Source organism: Thamnophis sirtalis, unplaced genomic scaffold (genome assembly GCF_051295495.1).
Source record: "Thamnophis sirtalis isolate CommonGarterSnake01/CBP01778 unplaced genomic scaffold, rThaSir2_p1.2 scaffold_7, whole genome shotgun sequence".
NCBI classification, from domain to species: domain Eukaryota; kingdom Metazoa; phylum Chordata; class Lepidosauria; order Squamata; family Natricidae; genus Thamnophis; species Thamnophis sirtalis.
The window spans coordinates 22,362,884-22,389,350 of NW_028261387.1; the positions used below are offsets into that span (position 1 = coordinate 22,362,884).

Consider the following 26,467-nt stretch of genomic DNA (forward strand, 5'->3'; position numbering starts at 1 on the left):
GAACTATTCTTCATTCTGATATGCATCCCATTATGTTTTCCCGCAAACACAAGGGACAGAAAAGAATTATCCAAGACTTGAGTTGCCAATATGTTCTTCCCTTTGTGCTAGTAGGTGCTTGGGTGGGTTTAGGTGTACACCATGTGTACATAACAATGCAAGTTTAAAAGATATCCCACTCTCTCCTGATCCCCTGTTGTTCCTTCATGGGAAGGTGTGAAAGCAGAAAAAACAGGAGTCATGGCCCCATTGGAATCAGCTTTAAAGTCGTCATGTACGTTTATGTATGTATCTGTGTTAACAGAGAAAGTTTTGTTTTTGAATGAATAAAAAGGAACAAAAATGAGAGAGTAACTGTAGTTCTTTTTTTTTTAAATCATGGATTTTGCTTGCCCTTCCTTTGCAGATTGTTGTTTGAATTTGGCTACAATCAATGCCTTTAAATTGACTGTTTCTTATTATCTTGGAAGTTCATTCTCTTTTATACTATACTATACTAATATATGCATGTATGTATGTACATATGTACATGTATTTTAGCTGCCAAATAAACCTGGGGAATCTGATATTATTTATTACTGGCATTATCAATAGGTAGGCTTCATTAGTTGAAGTGTTGACACTCATGTTTTTCCATACACACACAGACACACAAAGCCACTCTGTGCGTGTGTGTATGTATGTATAAACACACAACATATAGACAGATGAGTATGTACGTTTGTGTATGCATCTCTGTGTCTCTGTCTCTGTCTCTCTCTCTCTCTCACACACACACTCTTCCCCCCCTCCCATGCGCCGTCCCCCCCTCCCCGGTTTTCCTCTGCTACAGCACCACCAGCACCAGCCACCAGGACAAGTTGCTACGGAAACGGCTGCATGGCAACCGGCTCTGAGCCTGGGGTCCGTCTGCTGCTGCTGCTGCTGCTGCTACCGCCGCCGCCGCTGCCGCCGCCGCTTCTCTGGCTGGCTCATTCTCCCGCGCGCTTCCTTCCTCGCTAGATGGTGTGCGAGACACCCGAGACTAGACACGCTCCGGACGCGGCCAACGAGAAGCCGAGCGAGCGAGAGAAAGCCAAGAGGCGGCAGCGGGAGCAAGAGAGCCGGAGAGGCGAAGGGAGGACGCGCGGTTTGTGCCAGGACAGAGGAAGGCGGCTGCTTTCTGCCTTCGCGCCCGCCCGCCTGCCTGTTTCGCCCGGGGGGTCGACGCGGAACTAGAGCCGCGAGCCCGAGCGCAGCCTTCGAGAGGGCATGGACGTGATGCTCCTGGTCCAGGGCGCTTGTTGCTCCAACCAGTGGCTGGCCGCGGTGCTGCTCAGCCTCTGCTGCTTGTTGCCCTCCTGTCTCCCCGCCGGTCAAAGTGTAGACTTCCCCGGGACGGCTGTGGAGAATCTGGTGGTCCGGAAAGGGGACACGGCGGTGCTGAGGTAGGACTCGACTCAGCCTCCTATCCGAGCTTGGCCGGGTTGTGTGTTTGGCGCGCTCTGCTTGCCCCCCCCCCCTCCTCCGTGTCGGTGTTGGCGTTGCCTTGAAGCTCCACATGCACTGGCGCAGCTCATCTTTTCCCCCTCCCGGGGGGGGGGGAAGCGGAGACTCTTTCTCTGCCTCTCAAATCTGCCGCACTCAAATGGACCAAGAGCGTTTGGAGCCGGAGCTTTTGGCCGGCGACAGTAAAAGGAGAGGAAGGGGCTTTCTTCCACTTTGAAACTAGACACCCCCCACCCACCCCAGTCGTAAGGGGGTGGACAGTAGCTCTCCTTGCCGCCCCATCCGTGAAGCCCCCTTCCTGCCTGTTCTCTTATCCCGAGGGGTGAAAAGCCCCCACATCTTCTCTTTTGATGCCCCCCCCTTTTCCAATGTACTTTCAACTCAACTTTGGAAGCATCTCCTTGTTGTGCTCGGTGGACTCCCTGCTCTCCCCCCCTCCCCCTCTGAGCAGACAGAGAGGGAGAGATGCTACGCAGTCAGCTCTTTCCCTGGAATGAGTTTGCAGCTTCTTCCTAAAGGCATGTTTCTCACACCCCTGTGAAAGCCAGTAAAGGCTCGTAGGAGCGCAGATATACACCCCCCCCTTCCACTCCCCCCCCCCTGCCATTTGTAGCATGGCAAGCAAAGAGGCTGCAGTGCAGTGCCAGCCTTTTGTGTAACCTTTCTTCTCTGGGGAAGGAAATGCTAGGCTGGTACCAGGAGTTCCGATCTGTGTGTGATGCTAAAGACCACCCTGTCCTCCAGAACTGCCTTCCACCCGCCACCCCCACCCTGGGCTGAATGTCCCAACCGGATCTTTGCTGCATTAACACACAGCTAGTGCAGCAGGATCATGCATCCAGGCATGACGGCTTGGGAAGTGTATATTTGAAGAGATTTGATTTCGGGATGGATCCGTAATAAGGGGTTAACCAGTGCAGAACACACTGGATTAGCTACTGCTGTTTTTTTTCCGGGAGCAGCTGTATGTGCTACATAATTGTATAACTGGGCTGTTCCAACAAGCCCTGAACGGAGTTGCAGAATAGAGGAAACCCTGTTTTAGATATTTCCTGGGGAAGATGATTTAAGAACTTGGATTGCCACTTGTCTTAAGAAATGCAGAATCCCTGGTACTCAATTATCGGATGCTTTGAAACTATAGAAAATAGTAGTTACTTGTTGCAGCAGAATCTGACGGGTACATATATTATTATTATTTTACTTAAGCAGCCGATACATGGAAATGTTCTGATTTCCTTCTTAGAATGCCAAGTTTGTTGATGGAAGTTGGAATAGAAATGACTGACGTTCAAATTACTTTCTGTGGGAGACTGCCTGATACTTGTATGTAACAGGATCTGCAGTGCAACCTTCCTGTGCCTGTGTAGAGTATTGCTCAGCAGTAACACTTCCTTGAGTGTACAGAGAAGCATGCATGTGGCTTAACATCCTTGGCGTATAGCCAAACACTTTTCACTGAGAGAAAAAAAAATCAGGCTAGACGATTATGTGAATTCGCTTTTTGTTTAAATACCTTCGGAAGTCTGCCTCTATTGAGAAATTGATTTCTTTTGAAGGAGCCTTTGAATTATACATGGTAACAGAATATTATTTACCAATAGTAGCTCAATTTTGTGTGTGTGTGTGTGTGTGTGTGTGTGTGTGTGTATTAAAAAAACTGTTTTAAGTTCCGTAAACCTTCAGGCTAATGTCACTGAGCTACCCACCCACCCAATTCTTTCAGTTTAAGTTTTAGTTGACATATTTCACATGTTTCTAAACTAGCCCTCCATGGGTGGGGGAATACCCAGGTTTTCTTATTATTTACGATATTAATAATATCAAGTGGGGAAAATGTTGTTTGTATCTTAAACATTCAGAGGTTGCCCTCTGCAGTAGTTTGAGCAGAAACAGTGTTGCTTGCATTGGGTGAAGCAGGTACATTAAAGTAACTTGATCAAACGCGTCACTTTTGGCATAGAATGCCAATCCTTTCTTACTCCCCATCACCAACAAAAGGTAGATGAATATAGATGTCATCTTTTCATTGTTTCAAATTCTGAAATTCTCAGCCCATCCCTATTTATTTTCCAGACTGTTCTCATCTGGCTGAGGCTGAGAACACATTCAGCGTCTATGCACTGCTGGCTGATACATTTTTCATCTGTGGTAATATGCTGTAGTTACACTCCATGGTTTTGGAATACATTGGAATGTACTGTTCTTGGGTTCTTCTGCTACAGACAGAAAGTAAATGCAATCTTAGTCTCTTTATTTACAGTACCTCCAATGTAAAGACAGCCATGGATCAGAGTTGATGAGATGAGTTTTCTATTGAGGTTAGAACTCCGAAAAGTGCTAAGTGAAAAGCCTTAAAAAGCCTTTCAATCCACTTCCATCCTCAAGAAATTTACATTTAAACTAAGTCACTCATCATGCCTTTGGATTGCTAGATTATGCTTCTACCACAAAAACATATGTATTCCTTTAGGCCTGGTTATAAAGCTAAATACATTATATAAATGCAGTTGGCATTTTAGGGTCAAGCAATCATTTTCATCTCATACTTTGGAGAGCATGAGTAACAGCTTTTGAAAGAAAAGATAACAGTGAGAATAGGATCCACTACACAATTTTCATTTAAAAAAACCACCCCAAGCAACTGAGTATAAATAGAAAAGGCAATGTTTAAGCTATTAGAAAGCTTGGATGTTTCTTAAGAAATTGAATGTTTGGGATATTTTTATTTTCTTTTGCATTCCTTGTGTTGACTTATGTGAGATCAATGTTTGTGACAAAACTGGTTAAGGTACCTATTAGATACAGACTTATCAATCATTGTCTGTAATTATACTAGGCTGGGACAATTTAAATTTAAAAAATCCTTCAAACCTTCAAATTTATATTAATAACAACCTAAACAATAACTTGCAAATATGAAGAGGGAAGAAGGATATGGATAACTATAACTGTTTTTGTAGATTTTGTAGATTTGTTAATTTAGTCATAGAACATATTTTATAGAACATATTTTATTTCAATTGTTCCATACTGAAACATTATTTTTTAGATTAAACATATTTGGCTTGAAAAAGGAAAGATAACAAGCATAAAGGTATATGTTGTTCATTCTTTGCAATATTGGGGTTCTCTATATTAAAAAGAACTGAATACATAGCATGCATTTATATACAGTTTGTTTATTTTCTGTTCAGGATCAAATTGTAGTAAATGGAAAGAGATGTTGTGCATATTCAGCCAATTCGGATACTTCTAATTGCAAACCTGCATGTCTGCTGGTGGCAAGTGGTTAGGATCTTTTTGAAAATGCTGACTCTCTGAGTCATTCTTCTGATGTTTTGAGTCAGCAGTTTGGTTGTTTAATAAAAATATAGTTATGTTAAAGAGATACAATATACTGGTGCTTTTAATTATTTTATTATCTAATAGCAGAACTCTACAGAACTTTTAGGTATGTCATATTGACATTTACATAAATGTCTTTGTACAATGGTGACAACAGAATTATGCAAGTGGAGAAGCTAATCTAACAAACTTTGCAGATATGCATTGGCAGTAAGTTGTTTTCTAGAAAGTAGTGTTTAAAATAGGTAACTATTAGTGGAATGTTGTGCCAAACTTGAATTCACTATATTGCCTTGACTGTATGATTTCTCAAATGCCCCAAGAAGAATAAAATTTGGTGACATGGCATTTTATGTTAGAAGTGTAGATTGGAGTCTTATTTTATTTTAGTGGGTTAAGCTGCTTCCTACTTTGTCATTAAGGCCACAACCCTACTGAACAGAGTGCAATGTGTTTCTGAGCAAACATACCAAAAATCACATAGATTTGTTTTTATAGGGCTGAATAGCAATCCAACCCTTAGTAGAACTGAATAGAATTGAAATAGGTTCTAATTTACAAAGAAAGGAGTTGAGTAACCATAGATTTTCAGCACAGCTTACTGTTTTTAGGCAGCATTCCTCATTCTGATGAAGTTTGGCTACAGGCCTCCATGCTGAGGATTCGAAAAATTATAATGGCAACCCATTCAGAGGCACCAAGGGGGGAAATGGTTATAATTCTATAAGTGAGGCAACATGGTGGACTAGAAAATTTGTTCATTAACATTCTTATTGGCTGCAAGCTTTACTGGAGACCTGAATTGAATAACATTCAAGAAAGTAAGAAGAGTTGTGGTGGTGCAGTGGCTGGAACGTAGTACTGCAGGTTAACTTACTGCTCACTTCAGGGGTTTGATTCTGACAGGCTCTAGGTTGACTCAGCCTTCCATCCTTCCAAGATCACTAAAATGAGAACCCAGATTGTTGGGGGCAATAGGCTGACTCTGAAAAAAAATCCTTAGAGAGGGCTGTAAACCACTGTGAAGGACTATATAAGTCTATGTCAGTGTTCCAAGTTATTCCTATTTTGTTATAGGCTGATGAAATGTCAAAATTCTTTTTTTAAAAAACCTGGTATAATAGTAAAAATGTAATCAGGCATGTGATGCACACATTACTACTTATATACTAATTACATTTATAGTGGGTTTGTGTGTTTTGCTTTCAACATTTTGATCTAGCTTTTCTTTTAAAAGAAACAATTAAAAGAGAGCCAATTGGGTGTAGTGGTTAATGTGCTTCTGGTTTTAATGTGAAAACTAGAAGCTTTTGAGTTCTAGTCCCACTTTAGCCATGATAGCCATTTGGATACTTTGGGCCAGACAATATTTTTCAGTTCAACCCACCTCACAGAGTTGTTGTTGGAAAAAGAGGAGGAGGAATATTTTGCATATTTGCCAGCTACTTATAAAGTAATCAAAGCAGGATAAAAATTAATTAAATGGATAAAGTTGTAATGTGTTTGTTCATATGTAATAATAAAGGTTAAGATAAAAAAGTAGGTCACAAGTTCCACTTCAATCTTTTTTATTAAACAGTAACTCAAAGGGCAAGTCATAGCATAAGGAGAAGTAGAGTTCTATGTTCAATAATCCTTCTATCACAATAACATACAAGAAAGAGTGGAGAAGTTTGAAGAGTGGAGCTTGTTCTGTCCTAGGTTCTCCCTGTGGATTGTAAATCAGCTCCTTTTTCTGTCAACATCAAGATGGCATATTATACAGGGACAAACAGGGATATGAATGCTAGACTCTTTCTAGTTTCCTGATCTTCATTTTGTATAATTATCATTGAATATGACTTAATAGCTAGACTCAACCTTGAACCTAGGAAGTTGACAAAACAATTTCAGTTTACAATTTCCCTTTGTGAATATCATTAAATGAAGTGAAGAACAAAAACAAAATCTGAAAATTACTGTCTCCAAGAAAAATTAATTATAAAAAGTAAGAAAATGATTTATTCCTATATCAGCAATATTTTCATGTATGTGTCTTTCTTTACTCCTAAACCAGCTGCAATTTGTTGCTTTAAAGAAATAAACTTGTTTCTCCCTACATCACCTTCTTCTAGCCATCAGTTCACTCTATAATGGGATTAGAATCCACCAAATGGAACTCAATAATGGGATATATACTGAACACAAGAAAATGCATTGTGCTTTGAGGATCTTCAATATATAGACTTATTCACTCTCTTGCGTCTTTATTGCAAATATTTTTCTTGTATGCATAAATCCACAGACAAAAAAAAATGTATCGAGCAGCAATGTAACTTTGTTCCCAAATCACTTAATTGCAATAGCAATAAAGTAGACTCAACTATTTTTGGAATCCTTTCTAAAAGAAATCTTTACGTTACTTTTCTGATACTCTTCCTGCAAGTTATAATTCCAATTAAATATTGTCCAATTTTCTGAGAATTTTAGAAATGGAAGTTTAACCCATTTTGAGTCAATTGACTTAGGAAGATTGTTCTAATTTTCTATTTTGTGTTGGATTACTTTTTGAAATACATTTCCCAACTGTTGACTTTTCCTTACTGTCACTAATTAAAAGTCTAGAACAAGTCTAGAAACATAATGGGGGGTGATTTTTAAATCTTACTTTCATTTAAAGAAAGGTATTTTGCATTTCCATTGCCATAAGAGTTCTAAGCTTCTGATGCAGGCATAAATTGCACATATCCTTTAAAATGAAATTTGAAAAATTTATTCAAAGAAACCCACTAAATCATGTATATATGAAGTATGATTTAATGTTTAATTTAAGAGACGTGGTGGCTCAGTGCTTAAGATGCTGAGCTTGTCAATCAAAAAGATTGGCAGTTCGAACCCCTAGCACCGCATAACAGAGTGTGCTCCCGTTACTTGTCCCAGCTTCTGCTAACCTAGCAGCTCGAAAGCATGTAAAAATGCAAGTAGAAAAATAGGAACCACCTTTGGTGGAAAGGTAACAGTGCTCCGTGCCTTCGGTGTTTAGCCATGCCGGCCACAGAGATGTCCACAGAGATGTCTTTGGGCAACTGGCTCTTCGACTTTGAAATGAAGATGAGCACTGCTCCCTAGAGTTGGGAAAGACTAGCACATATGTGAGAGGGGAATCTTTACCCTTTACCTTCTGAGCAAGGCTCAGAAATAATGTTGACTAAATGTTTGTTAACTAAACATTAACAAACGGCTGTACCATAGAGATTTTGCATGTTGGACTCTGTAACTCTGTGTCACAGTATTTTTTTCAAACAGATTAGTTACAATCCTGACCATAGCTTTTCAACCAATGGTTTTCAAGTTGACTTTCTTTAACAAAATGAATGTAGAATGAATTATTTAAATACAATGCCACTGTCCGTAATATATGTCTTAAAATGAATTCACAATCTTTGCTAATTGATATCATTTAATGCATTCAAGGATTAAATTCAAGGATTAAGCAAAGCCTAGTGGACTCTATTTTAAAACTAGGAGAAAGTAAACTTTCTTTTTCTGATTCTATGTTATTCTGGATATCACATTTGAAATAATGCTAAAAACCTGTAGTATATGTTTCCTTAGAATATTATGCGGGGTTTATTCTTCTTTTTTCTAATACCAATTTCCTTTGATTAAATGTTAACCATAAATTAAGTATAACTTAATATACTACCTAGCTTTGCCCGCTTCTTATTGCATATTTTTGTATATACTATTTACTATAAAAATATTTTCAATTATTTGCTATGGAAAATTCATTAGTATGATTCTGTACTTTTTATATAGCTATCAAATATAGCTTGAAAATTCTGAAAACCATTTTATTTTGAGGGGAGATTTCTTTCTAACAATTTAAATTAAAAGTGGTACTGTAGATAGAAATAAGGGATTGATATTTCATCCTAAATAGATAATAAAGAGAATCATACATTAATATACAAATATTTGCCACTCAACATCAAGAGCCCTTTTTTATGACGTACTATCTGAAGGTGTCATGGTGGCTCAGTAGTTAAGATGCTGGGATTGTCAGTTAGAAAGACAGCAGACCAGATTCGAAACCTGAGTACCACATGATGGGATAAGCTCCTTCCTCACTCCAGCTCCTGCCAACCTACCAGTATGAAAGCATGCAAATGCGAGTAGATAAATAGGTGGGAAGATAGCTGCAGTCTGTGACATCATGTTGAACACATGGCTGCGGGTATGTCTTTGGATGGTGCTGGATCAGTAGCCTGGAAACAGAGACACCCCCCTCCCATAGTCAGCAATGAGTAGTGAAGTAAAATCCACACACACTCCTTTATTACTTAAAGAGGCTGCAAGGAAGTTTCTCAACTTGATTCATGTATGTGGAATTATTGAAGTATTTTTCCTTAATTATCTTTTACTAATTTACTGTGAAATATATATATGCCATGTGTAGGAGTTTAGAGTTAAGAAGCTATTTAGGGAAGTTATCTTCCTGTCAAATATTTGCTAAATTAACAAATATACACCTGAAAGTTGAACCTGAGGTTCTCTAATATACACTTCTGTTTATTGAATGAAACTCTCAGTTTTTCTAACATTATAATAAGTTTCCTAATTATAAAAATATTAAATGAAGAAATGCATTCTTTAGGATTACTGTAAAGTCAGCTTATTTAAAGTAAATAAAAACAAATTAAATTTATAGATAGAAGACCCTACTGAACTGTAGGCAATGCTGTCTTTAGAGAAGACATATAGCTCAATTAGAATGGCTAGCATATGTACTGTAAACTCCCCAAAGCCCCTTTTCAATGCATTTATACCTCTTGAGAGGGTTGAGGCAGAGTTTGCAGTCCTGCAGACCTGCCACTCATTAATGTTGACAGTATTAAGCTAGGAAGATTAGTGGTCTTGTTCTCTTGAAAGTTACCAAAGAAATTCTTGAATTTCCAAAGATATCAATGATAAACTATACCAGCGATAAGTTATATCACTGAAATCCACTCTCAATCATATTTACCTATTTTTCAAACTACACCCAACTTTTTGACATTTACAGGTATGTTAACTTCATGACAGCTCTTTTTTGTAGTTTACAACAATTTTGTGAATTAATAAAATCAACTTTGAGTTCCATCAATTAATGGAAAAATAAAATAGTTCCATTTATTTCTTCCTAAATTTGTTAGACTTGTTAAATATTGTTGAATGTTGTTGAACAATTTTGAGGATTTGCACACTAAATTCAATATGTTTCTTTGAATGTAATTTATTTATTATTGATTTATTTATTTGGAAAATTTATATTGCCACCTACTGGCTCATGGCAACTCAGGGTGCCTTACAGGAAATAAAAACACAATACAAAATAAATAAAAATAATAAAAAATAAAAATAATAAAATAATAACCTCCCATAATTTAAATTTAAAAACTAGTGGCAAATTTAATTAAATTATGAAGCATATTCATATATAAGTTATAGGCTGACATTTATTATGGCTTTATGGATTATTTAGACATGTCTAAACTATCACTTCTTTTGGATAAAATAAAATATTTTATTCAAACCCCTCATAGAAATATCCGTACTTGGGTTCTGTTTATGACATTGTATTATAGGCTGAATGTTAAAAAGGAAGTTTGCTATATTAGGTGGGTGCCTGATACAAATATGGCTCAGTTCATATACTTGGGAAAGTTTTTCAAAGATGAAGCATGTTTTCAAAAGCTCAGCTGACACTTTCATCTGCTGCTGAGATTAAAATGGATGCAGCCCTATAAAGTCATTTAAAAATTGGCTACTATGTCTCTAGATTTTGTCTATTTTTGCCCCCTTTTTCTGTCTTTCTGTCCAAGAACTTGCTCTGTGTTTCCCTTGAAATGGTTCCTGTATATTGGCCTGTATTTGGAAATAGCATTCTGTATTTAAATAAATCAGAGGTGGCCAATTTAGTTCCTTATAGTTAGTTTTTGTCTACAACTCCCAGAGTCACTATGGGTTCTGGTGTCTGACACTGATGGGAATTAAATTCCAAAACATCTGGATTACCTATTCCTACAGTAAACTAGAGAAGAATGTCTCCAGTCTCTCTAAGAGCTACTAGAATAGGTAGGAATGAAGGGGAAAGCCTCAAGATTTTTCAACTGCATTTCCTTCAAAATTAGCATGACTACCAATGACCTAAACATCAACAAAATAGAATATTCACTTTCCAAATTAAATATTCCTGATACAATTAAACGGTTTGCAGGATTCCCCAAGATTATAATAAATACAGTAAATAAATCAGTCGTTCAGTTTCTAGTCATCTCATGACTGGACCATTGTAATGTGTTCTACATGGAGCTACTCTTGAAAAGCCTTTGGAAGCTACAGCTGGTGCAGAGTGTGTCAGCATAGGTAGTTTTTGGGGTCCCCAGAATGGCCCTCATGGCACCATTGCTCTGCAAGCTGCATTACTTAACAGTCTGCTTCTGGGTGCAGTTCAACATGTTGGTGATCACCTTTAGAGTCCTTCAAGGAATGGGTCCAGATTACTTGAGGAACCGTCTCACCCCACTGGAAGGGGCCGATACTACTCGTGCCAGTAGGGTGCCTGTGCCAGTCAGCTTGAGGGCCCAATGGCAGATCAGCATGATGCATGTAGTTGATAGTAATAACAGTTCCCATGCAATCCACCCCACCCCCATTCTCCCCATGTGTCTTTGGTTTTAAGGTTTGATCGTAACATTTTTGTTTTAACTAAGATGTAAACTGTAAATCTTCCAGAGTTACCCTATGTTAACAGGTGGATAATAAATTTTATAAATAAATAAATAAATAAATAAATAAATAAATAAATAAATAAATAAATAAATAAATAAATAAATAAATAAATAAATAAATAAATAAATAAATAAATAAATAAATAACACTTTTTTTATTAATGCAGTATAAATCAAACTCTAAGTCATCCTGCTTTCAACGAAGAAATAGTAATATAATTGTAACTTAACTACATTACTGGGGCATTTTGGAATTTAACCAGAGGTTGTATTCAGCTGGTTCAGACCTGATCGGGTGAACCGATAGTGGAAATTTTGAGTAGTTTGAAGAACCAGCAAATACCACCTCTGGTTGGCCTCGACTTCCTGCCCCCGCTCATTCCCTGTCCTATATTCCCTTGTTTTTTTAGCTCAGCTGATTCATGCGTCAGAGCAGATTGCTGCACCTCCGCTGAGCTAAAAATCAGCTCAGCTCACCAGCATTGACACTGAGGGCTGGTCTTTGAGTGCTGTGTGTGCATGTGTGCAACACATATTAGGCACATGCACGCACAAAGCTCGCTCTCATACAACCGGTAAGAAAAGATTTGGAATCCCACCACTGAATTTAACCAAGGATTAACATGAAGGGCATTTTTGAAATTTCCAAAATAAACATTTCTCTCTCTCTCTCTCTTCTCTACTCTCTAGCCTTTCTATGTTCCATTTAAAGAAAAGAAGTAGGTTTGAGAAATAGGACGTCCTTCGACTATTTCATTTTGGTTATGAATAATATCATACTTTTCTGTCACAATGAGTGTTAATGTTTGGGTCAAGGAAACTACATCAAGTCCTAATTGATAGGAGACCAATACATAAACTAGATCTAGATGGAGGCAGCCCTTATGAATAAGGTAATAGGGTTTTAAAGATTTTTTTCATGTTTTGCATGAAGCCTTCTCCTCCCTCCCCCGTTATACCCCTGTTTTTTGTGTGTCTGGTAGCTCATAAACTGTTCTTTGCCAATGCATTTAACCATCAGATTCTTAATTCTATGCCTTTCTTTCTGTGATAACAGAAAATTTCCAAGATAGATAGATAGATGGATAGATGGATATGTTTGTATGCATGTTTTGCACAAACAGAAGCACGTACAGTACATACAGAGGCAACTTGCTCCTTTAAAAGAAAAACCGGAGGAGCTTTTTGATTTGTTACCATAGAACAGCCGTTGCACCAGCTGTTATCTAAACCACTATGCAAGCTGTTGAATGAATCTGTTTGTCACAAGTGTGGTTTTATTTTATTTTTCCTGATGTGTGAGCTTTATGAAAAACAAGTTCTGGATGTCCATTTGCAAAATTCTAGTTCACTTGTTGATAAGTATGAAATGCTACATATGGATTTTGCCTTCTCTTTATTTGTAACTGTTGTAATAAGTCCACAAGCTGGAGAGATCCGCTGCTTAGTTTTCACCTGAAATCTCCGGTCAAAAAGAAAAGACTGGATAGCCACCCATCTGAAATGGTATAGGGTCCCCTGCTTGATCAAGGGGGTTGGACTAGAAGAACTCCAAAGTCCCTTCCCACTTCTGATTCTCAAAAATATTTGTGATGCTAAACATTTTATATAAAAGCAATGGACAATCAACACTATGTATTTATTTTAAAAAGCAAACTATTTTTTAGTTTTTTGCCCAATTCTCATTTAGAGTCCCTAGGGAGTGGGCGGCATACAAATCTTATTAAAGTTGTAAAGTTGCAAAGTAGACTTATTGCAATACTGAAAACAATATGGCTTTTATACAGTTTGTACACAAGTTCTGCAATTTAGGATTTTATGTTTTAATTTGTTTTATTAAATGAACCCACCTGTTAGAAATTGAACTGCAGAGTTAGATTGATTGCCATTGTTTGACCTCCATTGACTGGGATTGCAAACTGCCCGCTTCTTCCAACTTTATTTATTCTGCCTTTTCCCCCCATAATATTTGGCAGGTACACACTATGTATCCAAAGCCATAGACACATTACATTTCAAGGAGAAACCACTGTTACTTTCTCCCCTGGCAATAAGAACCTTAGGTGACCGACAATAGTATTCACTTGAAATCAATATATCTTTAAGTATGGCTCTTATCCATATCTAATAACAAAACTTAATTTGTTCATTTTTAAGAGGTTTTGTTCAGGTAAGTTACTGTAATATAGAACATTGAATAATCCACATTCTAACATTAATCTCTCCTCTCCTCCCCCAAAATGTTTACTTCTGATTAATATATTTTTTTTTGTTTGAATTATCACAAAAGAAGCTATAGGCAGTCCTCGGCTTTCAGCCACAACTGAGCCCAAAATTTCTGGTGCTAAGTGAGACATTTGTTAAATGTGTTTTTGCCCCATTTTACAACCTTTCTGGCCACAATTGTTAAGTGAATCACTACAGTTGTCAAATTAGTAACATGGTTGTTAAGTAAATCTGGCTTCCTCGTTGACTTTGCTTACCAAAAAGTCACAAAAGTTGATCAAATGACCCAGAAAACTTGCAATCATCATAAATATGAGTCAATCAAGCATCTGAATTTTGATCACTTGACCATGGGAATGCTGCAATGGCTGTAGGTGTGAAAAACAGTCATAAATTACTATTTTCAATGCCACTGTAACTTTAAATAGTCACTAAATGAACTGGTGTAAGTCGAGGACTACCTGTATGTCCTTCAACAGGATGGTTTGGAGACAGCATAACTATGTTCTGTGGCATAAGACTGGAAGAATATTTGCCAAATATTCAAATCATTGTTTTAAAAATATAGAATATTTCAGATTCATAATCCATATTACAAATTACAAACTATTTATGATGCCTTATAATTAATTATAATCTCATCATAGATTTACTTCCTTGCGTCCTTAATTTTTGAAGATAATCTCTCTCTGCTCGGGATTATTGCTTTAATACAATATTTACAATCTCAATACCAATAATTATAGTGAAATGAAGTCCTTTACCTACAATAAATTTAACCTCTTTAATAAAAATCAATTGAGCTACATACTGAGCTATTGTACACTTTCTGGCAACATAATTGATTGAGTTACTTAAACATTGCAAAATATTTGGTTTCCTACTGCTTAGTATGCAATTATGATTTTACTGTTTTGAATAATGAAGAATGAAATAATATTAGGGAAATGGAAATCTAATAATGAAATGTTTGCTTTTTTGACTGAATGTGCCTGCTCATTTAAATTACCCTTTCTCAACCTTTAGTCTTTCAATATATCGGTACTCAATTCCCACAATTTCCCAACGTCTGTGACGAATATTCATGCTGTCTAGGATTTTTAAAAAAAATCATTATGTGAAAGGTAACAGTTTGGAGAAATAACATGTGATGGAACTTAGTTTTGATATTTGGTTATAACTGAATGCCACTCTTTTCTTATAACTATATAGATTAGTATTAATTAGTATTATTATCAATATTACTGATAATACTGATTTGCAGTTAGCCCCTTTATTTTAGTAGATGCTGATGTTGGTTGCTTAGTTACTATTCCACCATTTTTAAATAAATTTATTTATATTAAAGTAATAGAATAAAAATTATGCATACTGTACACGCAACAATTATGAAAAAAACTTTTGTTTTTCATGTTTTACTTTTAGAATCACCTTTTTCAAAAGCTCACATTTGCTTTCCTTTTACATAATTTTACATTTATTGACTATATTCTAGAGATGTCAGAAAAACTTCAGGAACTTTGGTAATTATTGTTTCAGATATATAGTGGACATCTGAGGACTTTAAATTCTTCTCTGGCTTAGATAAAAATAAACCAAAGGTGGGAGTCCGTTGTAAACTGAGAATGGCAACAAAACGCAAAGAACTGCTTGGACAACAGATCCCCTAAGAGATGTGTTTTTTATCCTCCCAGCTAAAGCAACATAGATTTTAAAAGCCAAGAATGGACTGTTTTCAGAAGAGATTATTCAAGCCCTTTAGTGTTTTCTGAGTTATTCCTAATTGTAATTTCAAGTTAACATATCACAATTATTGAGCCTGAACCTAAATCTCCATTAGCTGATTCCAATACAAAACTTCAGACTGGTGAAAGGACACCAGATTTACAGAAAAAAAATTGACTATAAGAAAAAGAACATGCCCTAATGCAACAAAATATCCATTGTTTCATTCAATAATGAGCTCTTTTTTCAGGTTTTTTAATTCTAGATTTCTAGATGATCTACAAAATAGTACAATTTTGGTTCTTGTTATCCATATTTTATTAATGTATTTTATTTTATTCTTTTTTTCAATAATAAGTCCAAAAAAAAGTAGCAGATTCAATTGCTACTGCCATGTAAACCTCTTTTAAAAATGAATATATCATATAATAAACATTTAAACAATATTCAGAAATCAATATTTATACAATAGAAAACTGATATATAAAACATGAAAGTAATACTGATACTGAGCCACATGCAGAGGTGGGCTGCTGCTGGTTCGGACCAGTTCAGGTGAAATGGTAGTTCTGACCACTGGCTGGGCCTGCTATCCTATCCTATATATTTCACTATCTAGCTTGCTGGCCCCATCCATGCAGCCCAGCTGATTTCCATGCATTGCCCACTCTACTCAGTGGCTGCCTAAGAAGGTGGGCTGGAAGCCACGTGCAGGAAATTGCTGTGTGTTTGAAGCAGGCCACATGCTCACATTTTTGGTTCTGCACTAGGCAAACCGGTTGTTAAATTATGTGAAGCCCACCTCTGGCCACATCAGAATGCTTATTTAGAATACAGATGATAGCAATGTTACAGTTATATTAATTACATTAAGTTTAGTTTAGCATTCTTTATTGGCCAAGTGTCATTGGACACACAAGGAATTTGTCTTTGGTGCATAAGCTCTCAGTGTACATAAAAACTATGAGTGATAAATCATGATCATAGTCATCATAAATATATTCATCATGAATCATAAGATACAACACTTAGTGATAGTCATAAGATACTAAATAAGCAATCAAAATCATACTAGGAAACTAAATAAAACGATATAAATCATAAAGATACAAGCAACAAAGTTATAGTCATAAGTAGAAAAGGAGATAGGCAAATGGAAGGATGAGAAGAATAATAGTAATACAGTCTTAGTAAATAGTTTGATAGCAGGGACGTGCAGTCAGAGGAGGCAGGGAAGGCAGGAGAGGCAGGGCCTCACCACTCTCATCATGAAAAGAAAAAAACATTAAAAGGAAAAAGGCTGAGGTAGTTGCTGCCAGAGTCACAGTGGATGACTCTGCTTAGTGCTTAACTGTTTAAAAAAGCCTCTTAAAAAAGTGCCCTCTACAGGAGGAGACAGGAGAACCACGTGCCTCATTTAGTCTATCTTTATGATCACTCGAGCAGAGTTAAGCAAGGGTTAAAAGCTGAAAAACTCCTTATGTAGATGAGGCACATGGTTCTCTTGCCTCCTCCTGTAGAGGGCGTTTTTAGAGGCTTTTTTAAACAGTTAAGCAGAATCATCCATCAGAGACTCTGGCAGCAGCTAACCCAGCTGATCTCAGCAGCTCTTGCCTTTTTCCTTTTACATTTTTACATTTTTATCATGGTAGACAAGAGCAGAGTTGAAATCCTCTGTGAAAAAGCTGGAAAAGGTATGTGGGTCGGAGGGAGGGGGAGGAATTCAAAATTAATGTAATTTGTAAGTAAATGTATTATTGTAAGTAATTTTTGTGTGTTTGTGTGTTTTACCCGCCTCTGATGGCGCGTGGGCTGGCACTTTTTTTTAATGTTTCGGCAACCCAAAACTGTTAAAGCGAGGAGGCTGACCATTCAGCAGGCATGTTTATAATCATTTTCTGTTTCCTGTCTAAGGGGAACCATTTTAAGTGTAGGATGTCTTCATTAATATAATCTGCCCCTTTCTCCTTCTGATGCTGTTTTATGGGAGAGGGGAGAAAGATAGGTTCTCCCTTGATGTGGTAGAGCCCTTCTGAAAGAACTGCCGCTGTGTCCGACATAGATGCGTCTTGCGGGAAGCCTCTATGTCGGACACAGTGCCGAGGCTTCAGCAGGGCTTTCGGAAAGCCCCGCTGCTGTGTCCGACATAAGGCGGCATTTGCCCGCTTGCCTCACCAGCCATAAACCTCACCGCACGCCACTGTTTGATAGTGTTGTGGAAATTAGTTGTTTAGCAAAGTGATTGCACATGGAGAAAAAAACTGTCCTTGTGTCTAGTTGTTCTGATGTACAATGATCTATAACATCGTTTTGAGAGAAGTTGAAACAATTTATGTCCACAATGTGAGGGGTCTGTATATATTTTCACAGCCCCTTTTTTACTCATGCAGTATATAGGTTCTCAATGGAAGGCAGGTTGGTAGTAGTTGTCGTCCCCCCCCCCCCAGTTCTAATTATCCGTTGAAGTCTGTGTCTGTCTTGTTTGGTTGCAGAGCCAAACCAGACAGTTATAGAGGTGCAGATGACAGACTCAATAATTCCTCTGTAGAACTGTATCAGCGGCTCCTTGGGCAGTCTGAGCTTTATGATTAGTTTTACTGATATTTGTGAGATTTACTTTAATACATCATGCTTATTTAGCCCAAGAACTAGAAATATATAGTCATGCAATACAGGGAATTAATTTTCTTCAGTAGACAGATTTGGATTACATGTAGACTTCTATCATCCACACTGGAAATTGGTCCTGGTAAATCTTTTCACTCAAATGAACCATTATAAAATTATACTCTGTAGAAATGCTCACATTTTAAAGTCCTATATGCTCCAATACATCTGAAACATGCTTTGATATTTAGAATGTATTAAAAATAGCAAACAAAATGGATGAATTCATCCACTGATTAATAGAATATAATTAGATAAGATTGAACAGGAGTGAGAGAAATAGGATTGCCTCATGGAAGAAGTATGACAAATAATATAATAAATAATACAAACTACTTCTCCATAAATTGTTGTTAATTATCCATTTAATGAGAGATTTTATATCAAGTATTTTTTTCTAAAAAAAATCATTGAATATCAGTAATGACCTTCTAATACAGTGTTATTGAAAGTTTTCCAGTTTTAAGTAAAAATGTATATATTTATCAACATTTGGAAATGCAGGGATTTTTATTAATATTTTCAATTGCCACCTTTTGATTTAACTCCATAAAATAGAACCAATTACTTTTTCTTTTATTTGCAATTTTATGTGCTAATAAAATCCTCTTTTTCCTTCTTCAATAATGTGGCAATGTCGGTCAACATAGTATTTACATGTCACAACTTATGCTGCAATATTATAACTAAATATGAAGTTTTTGGACCCCATCATAAGTAAGAATAGAACCAAAAATTAAATCTCCAGGATGAAAAGAGCAAATAACTGAAAAATTGGTTGCTTGTGAATATAGCTACAGTATTCAAGATTAAGAGGTGGAAGTTATCCAACTATTCATTTATTATATAGTTAACTTTCATCATAGAACATGAAGAAAGTGAATTATTATTAGCATAAGAGCTAATAAGAAACTAATTCCAAACTAACATTGCAAAATGAAGGTTGAACTTATTAGCTTTGTCTCTTGTTGCCAAGGTACAATGTCTAACCTTCAAACATGTGTTTCTGAGTATATCCTCCAGGTGAGAATTTCTTTTAGCATTGTTTCCAAATTGCATTTTATACATTTTTCCTATTTTGATAACCTCATACTTTTGCTTGTTATGGGTGACTAATAAAGCATATTATTCAAAGACAATAATTGAATTACTTTGCAGATTAAAAAGAAAAGAAAAGAAAAAGTAATGGCCCTGAAAAAAAGGAATGGTGATTGAAGAGATAGTGGGAAGAACAGTGCTAATCTTTTTGTTTTTAGTTTCAAGTTGCGTATCTAGTCAGTCTTCATACATTTCATGATGAATTATGAATTGCTTATAGGAATTAAATTCATGTACATTTAATAAATAAATGTAAAACAAACAAACATTTTGCAATGGAAAGGTAAAGGAATGAAACTCAAATTTAGTGAAAGAATATGTTAAGGCTAGTAGCCATAAAATTAATCAATCAATTAATTAATTAATTAAATTTATTTGCTCCCTATCTCTCTATATAGCTAGTCTGGGTAGCTTTCAATAGTAAAACATGTTACACCCATCCTCCGCGAGCTGCACTGGCTTCCTATTGGTCTCCGAATGCGCTTCAAGGTGCTAGTCATTACTTTTAAAGCCCTACATGGCTTAGGACCTGGATATCTGAGAGACTGCCTCCTGCCACATACCTCCCAACGGTCGATAAGATCTCACAGGTTGGGCCTTCTCTGGGTGCTGTCGACCGGACAATGCCGGCTGGCGACCCCTCGGGGGAAGGCCTTCTCTGTAGCTGCCCCGGCCCTGTGGAACGATCTACCCGTAGAGATCCGAACCCTTCCCATTCTCTCAGCTTTCTGAAAAGCCACTAAAACCTGGCTATTCCGGCAGGCCTGGGGCTGTTGACTTCACGAACAAGATCCAGCCCCACCTAGACAGAATGTATGGTGTGTTGTTTTTAAATTGTTTCTCTCTCTATTTTTAACTTTTTAACTTTTATCTTGTTTCTGTAAGCCGCCCGGAATCCTACGGGATTGGGCGGCATATAAATTTATTAAATTACTAAATTACTAATTACTAAAACATAAAATTATAAAGAAATGTAAATATAACAATAGTAAAAACAATGACAACAATGAAAGTTCAGCAATATGAATTAAAAGATGGTGGGGAGGGAACAGGATATGCAATGGGGAGATAGGGTTTGCTGTTAGTCTAATACCATCTCCAGTGTGGTAGTCCTCCATTGAGTCCCCAGGCTAATGCTTCTGTGCATAAAAAGGCCCATACTAAGAAAAGGTAGCTGCAATCCGAAAGAGATGTCATTTTGGTTGTTCTCCTTATGGCCTTTTGTAGCATGTCATCTCCAGTTCCAGTGTTCACTTTGGAATGTTAATAAATGGAAAGGGCAAATGAACTCTCCAAATCACTTCATACAACTCTGTACAGACTTATTACCAGAGACAAAAGCCAACTTGGACAATATCTGAATACTGTTCAATGTAATGAATATATTAAAAACCATTTCATAATATTTACTGAAAAATATTAAATACATTAATAAGTAATGTACAAATTACTTGGGTATGTTACTATAATGGTCTGTTCTTACAGTAACTGTGGGACATTTAGGCTGATAAACCAAGGTTAAGATCTTGCAAATAAAGCAAACAATAGAAGGGATTCTTACTGGTTTGTGAGTTTTCTGCATTTAATTTTCATTTTATAGGAAAATACATATATCCATGCTTCATATGAGTCCAATTAGGCTTGATCCTTGAAGTTTGCCCTACCATGGGGCTCCTTGTGAATATATACAGAGCTGCTGTGGTTTTGGGAGATGAATGCAAGAAAAAAAAACCATGCAGAATGTTGCTTTAATTTTTATGCAACAAAGTTAATTATTTCCAAAAATCTCCCGCCTCTTTATAACAATTAGCATTTGGTTTTCTCCCCTTCCCATTTTTCTCAAATTAATGATAGATGTAAAATTCATCTTGTTTTAGGATTTTTTTTTAAATGGAAACTTAAGAAACATTTTTAATTATAAACACCATCTACCAGAACTTGTTGAGCGAAGTCGTTATTGAAATACTTCAAAGGAACAAGAAACCCATGGCACATACTAATAGGTTTTCAGTAACAATGTAAATAATTAATATTTCGGATAAATGTTATTTTATTTTGAAGATAAGAAACGACCTTTCCATTCAGTGGCTCTAAAAGTAGGGGTGATTACCCATAAGGGGGTAACTCGGTCATATCCTGGGAATAATGAAGCAATTTGCAATTGCAGGTTTGTGAGTTGAGAATCCAGTCTGGGAATGCAACTGCCAAGAAATTGGGTTTAAAAATCGGGTTTGTTTCTTTTTTCATTTGGGACTAATGACATTATTAGTGACTAGGAAAAGGGTAATTGGGTCATCTGGTTAAGAACCACTGTTTTAGTTCTGCTATCTCAGTACTATAGGTTAAGGGTTCCTCTCTGCATTTTTTAGCTCATTGTTAATTATCACTATGGCCATCACTTAGCTTTGTTAAGTTGTAGAACAATTCACTTATGGTTCTGAAAATGACCTGTCTCTTGTACCTTTTATGTGAATATAGATCAGTGGTGGGTTCCTACTGGTTTGTACCAGTTCAGCTCAACCGGTAGTGGTTTGGCAGCCTGGGTTGCTGAAACTAGCAGTGATCCAGGCCTGCTACACCCCCGAACTGGTTCCCCAGGCAGTGCCATTGACACCACCATCTTGTTTTTCAGTTCTGCACATGCACAGAACAATTTAATTGCACTGTGCATGCACATGCAGTGCACATCAAGCGCACACACATGCGTGAAGTGTGCATAAAAGTGAACTGGCAATAGTGCCTGCCGGAACTCACCCCTGATATAGATGTGAAAAAATGTGAGATACTAACAACATTTAGCAAAGACCTTTATGTAGTTATTACAGTATATGAAGAAACTGCAAGTACCTATCCAATCTTAAAATGTCTTATTAAATACTTAATATATAATTATACTTACAAATGAAGGATGACATTAATTGTTGCTTGGTTTCGCAAGCAACATTTGTAATTTGGTGATCATATTCATATGTGGTGGTAGATGACATTGGAAATCACTCATCCTAAAAGAGGCTCTTCAATAAGACAGTTAAAAAAGAAAGAATACAAATATCCCTGGCTGACAGCATGACACACTGTGATGCGTTCCTTAGAGTGTATAACAACATAATATTATCTTTTCGATCCCACCCACACTTTATTAAAAACAATGATGAATGCAAACTGGAACTTATCGAATACATACTATCAATTCAGTGCATTATAATTTTCTGCTGTGTATTTGGTTCTTGGGTAAATACATTAATGTGCACAATATTTTATCAGGTTAAAAATGTTTAAAACTCAATTTTCCTAATTCATCTGCAGACACCATCAAACATAAGTATCAGTATGCATGTGTGTTTGTGTGTATATATGCAAAAAAAAAGTCCAGATGGATAACCTTGGGCCAATCTTTCTCTCTCTCAACCTATTTCAACATACAATATTGTTGTTGTGGGGAAAATAGAAAGAAGAAAAAGTAATGGTATGTTTGCTGCCTTGAGATGCCTATGGAAAAAATGTGGGATAAAATAAATGTAAAAAATATAGAAGTAAATGGATGCCGCTGCTTTAGATGTAAATCTCAATGTAATAATTGAACAACTGATTTGTTTTTCACAGATAATTAGCATAGGGAGACAGACAAGCTTTGTGAGGCAGTTGAGCCAATTTTGAGTGGATCATTCTATCAGGAAAAGATGCTGTGATAAAACATAGAGTTGAAATTTTGGTTGAAGTTAGCTAAAAGAGTAATAGTGTCATTGTGTCAGAGAAATAAATAGAGCCAATGGACACTGCAATCTCTGTTCCCTCAATTTAACAAACTTTGGGATACCAACCCTCTGTGTTTGTCCCTTTAGTGCAGGAACCTGACCAAATTAGGAGAATGAAAAAAGAATAAATGAAAGATAATGTGAGATGTGTGGTTGCCCAGCTCTGGCAATATTACAGAGTTGGTTATTAGTTATCAGAATGGAGAGATATCAATCTGGATGAGTGATTATAGAAGAGGAAGGATAAATTGGATTGTATTTTATTTTTAAAAGCTACTGATTGCACAGAATAGGACTTTTGTAATATTTAACAGATATACTTTTCCCAAATATATGGAGTTTTATGACACAATACATAAATTTTTCAAATTTTGTTTTGTCTTGGCGTATTTGGGTCATTTCCCATGTAAGATTGAGAGTATCTTGGTGACGTTTCGACGAGGTCCCACTCGCCATCTTCAGGCTGGTGCCTTCAGCTTCATGTTTGTGAGAACAAAGCGTGATGGGAGCTGCCATCTTTCTATAAATATTGGTGAGTGGGTGGGTGTGGAGTGCTGGCTTTGTTGCTGTAAACGGGTTGGTTGGCTGTGTTGTTACATCTTGATTAATTGATGGAGTTGATGTATGCAGATTAGTCGGCTGTTTTGTAACATCCTGTGTGGCTGAGGTATTAGCTGTGTGCCCATTAGTCTTTTGTGTTGTAATGACTTGGGTAATGAGCTGTGTGATGATATCCTGACCTCTAGTGTAGTGATATCTTGAGTCCTGTGCTGAACATCCTGGGAGATTGGCTGCATTGTAACATCCTGAGCCTTTGCACTGTAACTTCCTGAGTTCTATGATGTAATGTCCTGAGCAGATGGTTGTGATGTAATATCCCGAGCTTTGGTTTGGCTCCGGGTTTGCGGTCTGACCATGTGTTCATGGTGTGTGTCAGTTTGCTTTGTATGGGAGTTGGAGGGCAGTGCAGCAGATGGTGATGCCACCGTTGTTTGGCTTCTGGGTGGTGGTTGCATTTCATCTATGGGATGAGTTTGAGTTTGAGTCTGGTGAGGGTGATTGGTTGTGTTGTTCTGGGTCTGGTGTCGGTTTTCGTGGCTGGGACTCATTTGTTGTCTAGGTCAAGTTTCCAGATGTCTGGTAGGTGGGAGGCATTGTAATGTTTATTCATGTTGTGGGGGTGTTTCTCTATTTCGATAGCTTCCATAATTATTCCCTTGTTGAAGTGTCCAGAACCACCATCCAGAAGACCTGAATAGGCCAGGACCTGCATACCTGTACCCGTGAAAATCTATGAAAACATGTATGTATGTATGTATGTATGTATGTATGTATGTATGTATGTATATGTATATATCTTACACAGGAAAAGACCCGAATACAACAAGTCCAGCATATATATGTTACATATATGATTTTCATGGGTGTAGGTATGCTGGTCTTGTTGTATTTGGGTCTTTTCCCGTGTAAGATTGAGATTGTCTTGGCAAAGTTTCAGCAGGTCTCACTCACCATCTTCAGGCTGGGTTTTGGGCTTAAAGCGTGGTCAGAGTTGCCGTCTTTCTATAAATCTTGGTGGGGGTGTGTGGGGTGCTGGCTTTGTTTCAGTAAATGGAATGATTGGTCGTGTGGTTGTACCATGATTGGTAGATTAATGCTGATTGGTGCTGGCTGTGTGTCCATTGTTGTTGTGTGTTGTTGTTCCTGGGTGGTGGGTGGGGCTCGTTTGTTGACTAGGGCTGGTTTCCAGATGTATATGTCCTATGTATACCATGCAAAATCTGCCCTGCAATATACATAGGACAAACGAACAGGAGAATAAATGCACGCATCGCAGAACACAAGAATGCAGTAAGAAAAAACTTTTCTCCCTTTTCCAGCACCTTAAAGCTACAGGACATGAAATTAATTTTGAAGGAACCAGGTTAATCTCCAAAACAGAACACTTCAACAAGAGAATAATTATGGAAGCTATAGAAATAGAGAAACACCCCCACAACATGAATAAATGTGATGATATCTCCTGCCTACCAGACATCTGAAAACCATCTCTAGTCAACAAACATGCCCCACTCACAACCCAGTCCATTGCAACACAAAACAACAACGGACACACAGCCAGCACCAATCAGCACCAATCTACCAATCATGATACAACCATATGGCCAATCATTCCACTTACTTACACGGGAAAAGACCCGAATACAACAAGACCAGCATATACATACATACATACACACATATACACACACAAACATACACACATACACACACACACAAACACACACACACACAAACACACACACACACACACACACACACACACACACACACACACACACACACATATATATATATATATATATATATATATATATATATATATATATATATATGTGTGTCACAACCCCTGGTAAGCCCCAATTATGGGAGGAAGCTAACTGCTTCCAACATCTGTCAATCGGCTCGTCACAAGAGTCCATCAAGACAGAAACCCAACATTTTTACTGTTGCCTTTTGTTATATTTGTGTTTTTATTTGTGCTGATAAATAAATAAAGGGAGACTAGTATAGATCTATTTCAAGCTATTTAGCTCTCATCAGCTAGCCATACCCTTACTGGGAATCGAACCTGTGCTGTATTGCATCTTAGGCAGATGTGTTAACCATTGAGCCACAGAGTTCGACTCCTTATCAGCCAAGCCAGGGTGAAAGGTATCTATTTAGATTTACAACCCCCGGTATGCCCAAATATGGGAGGAAGATCACTACTTCCATTCTCTGTCCTTCGGCTCGTCACAAGAGACCATCCAGACAGAAACCCAATATTTTTACTGGGTTGGGTATATAATATATATAATATTATATAATATATATAATATTCATTCATTCTGAGAGTAAATTATGTTTCTTGTATTCTGGTGAGGGGTGAAGGAGGGAGGGAGACAGAAAGACACAGAGAGAGAAAGAGTGAAAGAAAAAAAGAAAGATAGATCGATAGCGATATCTATTAAGTCTGCAAAACTAGAAAGACACATAGTTTTGCTGTTTCAGGGCAATGTCCATGCATATGTAGAGATATTCTCCTGGTAGAATCAATTGGAACTTAGAGGACTGTTTCAGTGGCAAATAACTAATTAATAATGCATTACTCTGTTGACACTATCTCTTCAGATCCTGAGACACCTAATACATGATTGTGGTGAGGAGCAAAAATAATAAACAAAAGGTGTTGTACACTGAACATTCAGTAAACAATGTTCGCATTTCTGATTCTAACGTACCTGGAGGAATGACTATATGCTTTCTACCAGAGGATAAAACAACTGTATGGATCTGCAGTTTGCATATATTTCAAACCTCTTCTTGATTCCAGTGAAAGGTGTCCATAATGATTTGGACCATGTG

General features: G+C 37.2%; 1 protein-coding gene across 2 annotated transcripts in view; it reads left to right on the top strand.

The window, feature by feature from the left end:
* Positions 1 to 1,021: 1,021 nt before the first annotated feature.
* The window catches only part of NEGR1 (neuronal growth regulator 1), a 531,321-nt gene continuing 505,875 nt past the window's right edge, over positions 1,022 to 26,467 (top strand). Inside the window, exon 1 of one of the 2 annotated variants that reach the window (XM_087719471.1) lies at positions 1,022 to 1,427. In XM_087719471.1, coding sequence (XP_087575597.1) covers positions 1,252 to 1,427 — 176 coding nt within the window. In that variant the 5' untranslated portion in view covers positions 1,022 to 1,251. The remainder of the gene's footprint in view (positions 1,428 to 26,467) is intronic. The other variant, XM_087719472.1, reaches the window with a different exon arrangement.